The sequence below is a fragment of the Drosophila sulfurigaster genome, chromosome 2R (genome assembly GCF_023558435.1).
Source record: "Drosophila sulfurigaster albostrigata strain 15112-1811.04 chromosome 2R, ASM2355843v2, whole genome shotgun sequence".
Taxonomy (NCBI): Eukaryota; Metazoa; Arthropoda; class Insecta; order Diptera; family Drosophilidae; genus Drosophila; species Drosophila sulfurigaster.
The window spans coordinates 30,129,121-30,139,471 of NC_084882.1; the positions used below are offsets into that span (position 1 = coordinate 30,129,121).

The 10,351-nt window shown below is 36.2% G+C and overlaps 2 protein-coding genes across 2 annotated transcripts in view; both read right to left on the minus strand.

Annotated features, from left to right (window-relative positions):
• Positions 1 to 2,093, minus strand: part of LOC133839657 (homeobox protein 5) — a 152,986-nt gene extending 150,893 nt beyond the window's left edge. The window contains 1 exon segment of the mRNA XM_062271293.1: positions 1,212 to 2,093. Coding sequence (XP_062127277.1) covers positions 1,212 to 1,769 — 558 coding nt within the window. The 5' untranslated portion in view covers positions 1,770 to 2,093.
• On the minus strand, positions 1,815 to 3,051 carry LOC133839654 (uncharacterized). Its single transcript, XM_062271290.1, has one exon. It carries the CDS (start codon positions 2,403 to 2,405, stop codon positions 2,121 to 2,123), a length of 285 nt encoding a protein of 94 aa, XP_062127274.1. The 5' UTR covers positions 2,406 to 3,051; the 3' UTR covers positions 1,815 to 2,120.
• Positions 3,052 to 10,351: the final 7,300 nt, after the last annotated feature.

A 10,351-nucleotide genomic window follows, 5' to 3' on the forward strand; every position in this document is an offset into this window, starting at 1 on the left:
CTGAAACCAAAAAAGCCAACCACCCACCCACCGCCACAAATGGGGGCAAGTCAAAGCTTTGATTTTATTTTATATGCACTGCATCGCAATCTCTTATTATTTTTTTTTGTTCATACATCTTTTTGTGTTGAAAGCACATGCAAAACTGACAAATAATGAGACTAATAGTGGGTTATGCCTAAAACGACTAGAAATTTATATAAGGTAAGAGCTGTGAGGCTGCACTTTTTTTTTTAAAATAACTAATGACAATTTTATATTCTTCCTACAACTATTTAAATTCATATATACATATACAAAGAGGTTTGAACTGGCTGAATCAACTGAAACGGTAAGAGCTAGGAGACTGCAAGTTTTTATAAAACTCATATATGAAGATTACTATTATAACTACTTTATATATGTATATAAAGTTATTCAGATTGAATATCAATGTAAAACTCAAACGATAATACCTAGGCGGTAATTTGTAAACGCATAGTTCAAATGGTAAGAGCTAGGAGGCTGTAAATTTGTAAAAAAACACAAATTTTTAAATTCCTTTTCATCTTCCATCTGTATATCAAGTTATTTAGTCGGATTGACTGACTAAACTATTAATACAAAACTTAAACGGTAAGACCTAAAGGTCAAATGGTAATAGCTAGGAGGCTCCAAAGTTTTTAAATCAAATAGTTAATGACATTTGAAATTCCTACTCTAGCTGTTTCAATTCATATACATATATTTAAAGTATGTATTTTATTGACTGACAGACTAAACTGATAAGGTAAGTGCTAGGAGGCTGAAATTTTTATACAACACAGATCTCCAGAGAAGAATTACTTTAATCTATATAAAGTTGTTAAGCCTGATTGACTGACTGCACTATCAATGTAAAACTAAAATGGTAAAACCTAGAAGGCTGCAATTTTAACATGATATGGGATCGGTAAGAGATAGGAGGCTGCTTATTTTACAAATTCCCACACAATTCCCCACAACTTAGCTGACGAAATTTGACATTTTCTAAATAGGAAATACTCGATTAATGCTTGCTATGTTTGACGTAACTGACACACCGATTGACTCTATTATTATCACCCACCTCAAAAGGTAAGAGCGAGGAGGCTGCAATAGCAAAAAAAGCTAATAGCTTATAAACAGATATTTCAAGCATATAGATACGTATTAAATGTATATTTACTACAGATATATATTTCGAAACTCACCTCATTGCCAATTGTGGTGATCTTGACAACGACCTCATCCTTGTTGACATCATGCTGGACCACATCGCCGCTCTGCTCCCGTCCATTGTAGGTGATAAAGATGCGTTGTCCCGGCTGCAATTGAATGCTCATTATGGAACGAAAACCGGGTCCAATCAGATCGGATTCACGGAACTCCTTTGTCATTGCATTGCGACGCAATGCCTGAGCCGGACTGATGTGAACGCTGGCAGCAGCGGCTGCGGCGGCGGCGGCGCGACGCGTCTCGACAATAACCGACTCGGAACCGGCGACGGAGGCGGCGACGGAAGAAGAAGCATTAACGTTAGCGGGCAACGTTTGCGTTTTGAAATCGAAGCGAACTATGTAACGCGTATCCGCATTCAATTGCGCATCGCCGGGCGCCAAGAATGTGGGCGGCGGCATCGGATCGGCGGACATTAGTGTGGGCGTCTTAACGTCCTGTATGACGCCCGAATACCAAAGTCCGTCCGGACCCGGAGCACAGACTTTGGTGCCAATTATTGAGCGTTTGGCCAAACGGCGGCTGGTTGACATTTTTGTGTTGTTGTTGTTTGTTTTTTTACTGGAAAAAAGGGGAAGGTTGTTGTTGTTGCGTGAACGCTTTTCTTTTTTAGGGGTAAATTGTTGTTGTTTTTTTCCGCACTGTTCTTCGACTACAGAGTTTTCTTTTTAATTTGCCTTGGCACCAGCATTTTTAGCACTTTTCATTTTTCATTTGATTTGCTTTTTTATTGCACTTTTTATTACACTTTTACTTTATTTTGCACTTTGAGCTTTTTATTTTTGTTGCTTGCACTTTTGACAACTTGTTGCACACAGTTTTGGGTTTTGATTGACGACAGTTTTTCGATTTCAATTTCTATTTTTTGTTATTTTTGTTGTTGTTTAACTCAATTTGTAGACATTGATTTTGTTGAGCTCGCTGAGTTTTTTGATAATGTTCTTGTGATAAAGCTCCAGACAAAGCGTGACACGTTGATTCAAATGCTGATTGTAATCGAGACGCAGTTGCAAGGCTTGGACGGTTGCAAGGCGATGTTGTTGGAGTTGATGTTGATGTTGATGATGCAAGGTGGCAGCATCATCGAACGTTTGGGGCAGCTTCACATGCTTTGTTGCCGTTGTTGTTGTGGTTGTTGATGTGTTGTTATTGCCTTTGGGCCTAAGCATAATCCAATTTGTGGCTGCTTCCTCTGGCTCTTGTTGGCCACAACGAAATCAATGCGCAAAGAAATGAACAACAAAAAAACCAAAACAGTCTCTTTGCTGTTGTTGTTGCCACATGCAACCGATATGTTTTTCAATTCGAAAACAACAAAATTTGAAATGTAGTTTGATTTGTGTGTTTTTTTTTGTATTCTATTTATTGCTTGGTTTGCTTTCACGCTGCTTTCGCTGCCGGTCGTTTCACTTTTTCATCGACAAAGTTTTTCTTTCTTTCTCTCTGAGAAACGCACACACACAGACAAACACACACTCACATACACTTGCAAAGCGTCAGAGAGCAAAATGGATGCAATCTGCTGCCGCTTTTTTGATGCTGCACGAACTTTTTTATTTTGTTTGTTGTTGTTTGTTTTGTTGTTGTTGGGGATTACCCAATACTTTGTGTTGCTGTTGTTGTATGATTAACCAACAGTAAGTTGATATTTTCACATTTGAAATTGCATTTGTTGATTGTTCCAATACATGTATATATTTGTTTTATTGTATTTTGGTTTATTTGGCGTCTACGTTGACGACGACGACGTTGGCGACTCGCAAATAAAGCGCTTATCGGTCTGTACACGAGAGTTGGCTATCAAAGACTAAACGAGCGGCAACGAGTTACATTGGCGGCGCAGCAGCGAGCAACATACACACACACACTCGCACATACACATAGACTCTCTCATGCTCGCTGTTCATGTCGCTCTCTCGCTCGCTCGTTCGCTTGCTCTTTAGACTGCGCTCTCTCTGTTGCTGTTGCTGTGCTGCTTGCGTTTGTTTTATATTATGCTTTCACACACACACACACCCATCCAAAACATGCATAGATATGCTTGTTGTGCGTACCTGCTGTTGGAAAACTATGCTGCTGTGTGTGTGAGTTTTCCACAGCATAATACGTAAAATACTTGAGCAACACAGCATGCTCTTGAAATCTTTGCAGTACAAAATGCATTTGTATGCTTGTATGTACGTAGGCCTCAAATTCACTTAACAGACTAAATGTTAGTTTTTAACAGTGAATAAACATAAATATATATACAACACACATGCATAGTATATAATACATTCACATACAACATATGTAGCTTAATTAAATTTGACACTCCCTGCTCTCAACCCCCGCCTCCGCATCAGCGCGTAATTATCGCCAATTTGTAGCTACGCAGTCTCTCTCGCTTATCACAATATAACAGTCACATATACAGTACATAAAGCACACACACACATTCGTATAGCTCTTTGTGACTGTGAGTCTATGACGCCATCGTCTGTTTGCCAGCATAACAGCAAATGTCGACGTAGACATCGCTGTCGCTGTCTCCGTCGCTCTGCTCTACCAACCCCAACCCAAAAAAAAACTACGCAGTTAACAAAAAGTTAAACACTTGTCAACATTTTTCACAACGTCAACAGAGCGCCGCATAACTGTGCCTCTGTGTGCGTCCATGTGTGTGCCATATCAACAACAGACCGTGAGCGAAAGAGAGAGAGAGAGAGCGAGACGCTGGCAACAACACAATAACAGCTGTTGTTGGCAGCACAGCAACAATGTTGCGAAAACAGCTGTTGAGCGCAGAGCCAATACAGAGAACTTCATCCACATAATAAATGAGTCGCAATTCCAATACATTCAACGACACTTCAATACTCTAACTATGGTTGCACTAAAATTAAGTTGCCATCAATTGCAGTTTTGTAATCTAAATAAATTGAGTTATTTATTTAATCAATTTCCTCGCTTATTATGATATCTATAAGCTACATTTATTAATGTAAAACTTAACATTTTCTTCTTATTTTCCACTGGTTGCTGAAATCGACTGAGCAATGTTATTGATTTGTTGCTTGCAGGGCATTTACTGTAAAAGCGCCGGCCGGTTTTCTGTCAACGTCACAAATTTAACAGTTAAAGAGCGCGCTCTGCTGTATGTATGAGTGACTGAGTGTGCCTGGATGGGGGAGAGTCTGATCTTACTCTCTTGGTTTCGCTCGCTCTCTCTCCCTCTCTCGCTCAACCAATAACAGCTGCTTTTGTTTACATCGGCATGAATTCTATGTTGCTGTTGACGTTGCTGCCTCTGCTGCTGTTGTTGCTGCCGCTGTTGTTGTTGTTGGTATTTATGTTGTGCGTATGTATTTCAGATTTTTTTTGGGGGCCTTTGCTGTTGTTGGTTTTGCTTTATGTTGGCTGTATGTAGCTGTTATTGGCATTGTTGTTGCCTTTGGAATGACCTCTGTAGGCATAGCGCAGCGACGATGGATGGCAGCGGAGGAGGAGGACGTGAAGCAAGTGATGAGACTGGCGTATTTTTTGTTGTTGTTTTTTTTTTGGGCTTACGCACTCTCGATATCCATCAGCCAGCATAGGTACACACAAATACATGCATACACATACCCACATATATACAGGCGCATAGATTTGTGATGTTGTTGTTGTTGTGTGTGTGTGTGTTTGGGGTGGATTTCATGCCAGCAGAATTTTTGAGAACGCCATTTGCGATAGACGCCCAAAATGCGTAGCGTAGTAGTTCTGGGGATCATAGGGGGAGGTTATGCTCACACACATATTATATTTTAATCTGTATTTGTATTGGTAATTGAATCTCTAAGATATGCTTTAATATTTATTTATTTTCTTTAATCCAAGCTGATTATGAACACTTTTGATCATTGTGGCAAATGGGCGACCAACTGCAAAGATGCGTTATCTGACAAATTCAATTAATCATTTTCTTGAGTGAAAATTCCTAAGCGCAAAATATGTAGGCACAACAACAATAACAAAGCACCAATTGTATTCAACAGAGCGTTGCTGGCATTACAACAAATACGCAGTTACGAAAAACCCAAGCAGCAATAACAACAACGACAGCGACTGCGACGTCAGCAGCGCAGCGATTGCCGGTGCTCCATTGCCTTCGAATGCAATCTTCGAGTTACAAAACCAAAACGAAACGAAAAGAAACGCAAAAAGCAAAACCAAAACAAAGCGTTAGATGGAGCAAGACAGCAACAGCAAGCGCACCAAGCACACAAAGCCACACACACACTCACATACACACATTGACATATTACTAAACTGGAAAATAGGTCAACCAGCTGAGAGAGCGAATCATTGTGCTGCTAACTCACTCTAACAAAGAGAGTTTCTATGTTTCACAGTCTATGCGTGTGTGTGCATTTGTGAGAGCATAGCTTAACATTGTAAGAGAGCGAGCATTGACAATTAGAACGGGAACTACTGTTAGCTAACAGCGGCCTCAATACACACACAGTCTGATTGGAATGAGCCAAGTGGGTCCATGCAGTGGGTGGCTAGCAAAGTTTTTCACATACATAATTATTAATAGTGCCACAGTGACTGTGTGTCCTGTGGCATATCGTCGTATGTGTAATATTACTGTATGTAACTAGGCTTCGACTTGCGACACTTGCCAGATAAATTTGTAATTTTATTGCATTTTGATGAAATGGAAACCGGATTTCTTGATTTCTTTTTGGGTAAAACTGTATTTTGTTTGCTGTTGTTGTAATTTTATTTTTATCTGCTGTTGTCTTTGTTGTAGCTGCTGCTGCTGCTGTTTGGTAGGGCGCTGCTTTTATTTTTTCTCGCTTTTTGTATTCATGTTATGTGAGTGTGAGTGATTTTGATTCGATTCAGTTCGAAACCGGATTTTCAAAATACATAAGTATGAATACATGTACGTAACAAAGTATGTACAAATGTACGCAAGTGTGTATGGTTGGGTATGCCATTACATTTCCATTCAATTTGGTTTTTTCTTTCTGCTTATTCTGATGGATAACAACGGGTTGCCAACTTTCCATTATCGCCATTACCAACAAAGAGCTCATTGAGCCTGACTTGTTCAATATGGTCAATTGATAAGCACAATAATAATATAATAGATATAGATATAGATATAGATATAGATATAGATATAGATATAGATATAGATATAGATATAGATATAGATATAGATATAGATATAGATATAGATATAGATATAGATATAGATATAGATATAGATATAGATATAGATATAGATATAGATATAGATATAGATATAGATATAGATATAGATATAGATATAGATATAGATATAGATATAGATATAGATATAGATATAGATATAGATATAGATATAGATATAGATATAGATATAGATATAGATATAGATATAGATATAGATATAGATATAGATATAGATATAGATATAGATATAGATATAGATATAGATATAGATATAGATATAGATATAGATATAGATATAGATATAGATATAGATATAGATATAGATATAGATATAGATATAGATATAGATATAGATATAGATATAGATATAGATATAGATATAGATATAGATATAGATATAGATATAGATATAGATATAGATATAGATATAGATATAGATATAGATATAGATATAGATATAGATATAGATATAGATATAGATATAGATATAGATATAGATATAGATATAGATATAGATATAGATATAGATATAGATATAGATATAGATATAGATATAGATATAGATATAGATATAGATATAGATATAGATATAGATATAGATATAGATATAGATATAGATATAGATATAGATATAGATATAGATATAGATATAGATATAGATATAGATATAGATATAGATATAGATATAGATATAGATATAGATATAGATATAGATATAGATATAGATATAGATATAGATATAGATATAGATATAGATATAGATATAGATATAGATATAGATATAGATATAGATATAGATATAGATATAGATATAGATATAGATATAGATATAGATATAGATATAGATATAGATATAGATATAGATATAGATATAGATATAGATATAGATATAGATATAGATATAGATATAGATATAGATATATCGATTAATGTATCTATCGATTCGAAGATACAAATGTATCTTTCGGTCAAGAAGCAACAGTGTGAGGCGCATGTCGAGTTGTCCATGGACACGGCTTGGGGCAGGCAACTGTGTGCTCAGTTGTCCATCAAGGTTGTCAGTGGCAAGCGTCGCATGGATCGCTGGTCACTCCAACGTTGGGGGCACGCAGGGGAGGCAAGGTTGAAAACAGTTGCAAGTTGCGTGCTGGCTCATTAGAATGTTGAATGTTGAATGTAGAATGTTGAGGTGATGTTTACCTGGGCGCTTGCCATTGTTTGCGTTTTGTGTTGGAGGCAAAACTGAAATCATAATGAAAATCAAGTTAACCAAATGGGGAATCGCTCTGGGTCGTCTCTACCGCTCTCTCTCTTGCTTTTGGTCTCCCCTATCTCCCTCTCTCCCTCTCTTAACCTGATTGATGTGCACATGTCAGCGCCAGGAAGCATAAATTCTAGACGAAAGATGAGCGTTGGCATTACAAGACATCAAGCTGCAAGTTGCCACGTTTCAGATACAAATTTATGTCATGTCCAGCATTTTGACAACCGGTTTTCTTTGCCTCCCCGCTTAGGAAGCGTGAGCTTGGGGAGGGGGTCAAATGGGCACCTGGCTGAAAGAAAAACTTGACATGGCTAACAAACTAATTTCACCGATCAACGAATGCGGCATGCGGCATGCAGCATGGGCAGCAGCATGCAGCAATTCAATTGCCGCTCCCAGTTACCAGTTGCAAGTTGCCACACATCGAAACATGCTCTTTGTGCGTGGCACTGTTGACATTTGGTCATAAATTTTCGTGGAAAGCAGACACAATGCAGCCAGCCAGCTAGCAAAGCAGAAGAAGACGTACAAACATTTCCATTGTTTTGAAAACGTTTGACAAGCAAATAGCGAAATGGTTTGCTGCAGCAACCCCCGTTTGCCCCCACTCCAATCATGATAAGAAAAAAAAAAGAAAAAAGAAAAGAGCTGCATCCAGCTGTCAGCAGGGAGACAACTAAATTTGTTATTATTATAATTGTTGACATTGTGAACTTTCAACTGGCTCTAATTGCCTAAACAAGTCGAACAAGAAGGCATTTAGAATTAGAGAAAATAACCAGTTGAAACGGATAAGAATTAAGAATTATTATGATCTTGAATAAATTAAATCGAAAATTGCTTTCTTTACGTCAGAATTATATTTTGATTTTACATAATAATATTTTCTAGTAACAAGTAAAAAGTAAGATCGACTCTGAGATACATTCTACTCATTTTTAATGTTAACAAAAGCTATATTTGGTATATTGGTAAACTAAAATACTTAAAATATATGAATGAAAGAAAATATGTTGTTATTATACTTAAAGCATACCAAATTAATCCACCGCTAGAGATTTTGAAATATATCGAAAGCTGTCTTTTTTATACTAATATACTACTACATTACAAATATACCAAACAAAATCATCTAGATGATTGTTTAAAAGAGATAACATACATACTGAAAATGTATTATTCAATGTGTGCTCATATAAAACAAACCAAAAAATATTATATTATTTTTTTTATAAAAATTTATAAATAATTGTTTTTTAAAAATTATATTTTTATGTCATTTAAAAATAAAAAACAACAGCTGGATTTAACAGCTTTTTAAAACATATTGTCGGACAACTTTGGGCAGAATGAAACCAATTCTTAATTTATGCTTTTATGCTAATACCTGAATTAAATAAATAATTCCTATTTATAGGTTATATGCTTAATAAAAGTATGCATGTTATTTGTAAATAAAATGCGTTTAATGGGGTAACTTGCAACTTTGATATTAACATAAATGGGGCACGACGCAACCTGAGGCAGCAACGAAAAAATATGTTGACCTACATTCGGCATTTTCAGCACAAATTTATGTACACATAATACGTATGTATGTATGTATGTATGTACATACATAGGTAGCATATGTATGCATTAATTCAACTTGATGAAAATTGCAGAGCAACTTGAGCTGTGAAAATGTTTATTGCTTATCAATTTTATGCAAAATTGCTTATCAAATTGATGGACCGTTAAAAGAGCGCAGATACATAGCTTAAATGTAATTGGGAATGTGTGTGTATATGTGTGTATGTGTGTTTGTGTGTGTGTGTGTATCTGTAGCCAATGCCATGTATTCAATCTGAATCCGGTGGCAGGCATCAAGGACAAATTCACCGTGCCAAGGGCAGCAGCGAGTTACTTGACCCACTTTCCTGCGACGTTTATGTGCATGTGTGCATCTGTGTGTGTGTGTGCCACATAAATATATACTGAAAGTGGGGCAGCGTTTTATGGCCCCTCCCCTAGCAATGGCGAGAGCTTTGATGCGCATAAAAATGCTGCGCTTTTCACACAAAACGCTTTCGCGCAGCTTATTTGTAAAAAGCTCTATGGCTCAGCATTAGGGTGGCTCAATATTGCAAGTAAGAGCTTTATATTGACAGCCCAAAAGTATGCAACACTTTTTTGTACGTAAACTACATACTGCATATGTTTTCAATTAATGCTTATAGTTTGAAACCCGCTGAGAAAAGAAGGAAAAGTTTTGTCTTGTTCTCCTATTATTCAATGTAGAAGTTTTAATTGTTACAAATATTTTTAAAGGAGCTGAAAATTATATGCATATTTGTAATAATTGTACCAGCCTCATTTTAATGTGTGGAAAATCAAATAGGTTATGCCAAGATTATAATAAAACATGTACTTAACAAACAAAACGTTTTATGTTAAAAAGATGCGAATTAGCAAAGATAACACGACTTCAAAGACAGCTTTGATTAAAATAAAATTGAGTAAACAAATAAAACAATTGAGTAAATAAAGCGCCTAATTTAATCTTTATTACTATAAGGAAAATGTAAATTATATTTAAAAAATACGATTTTAAAATATTTATTAAAAGATTTATTAACTTCTTGATTAATAGAAAACAAGTAATAAAATTACTGTTGCGTGTGC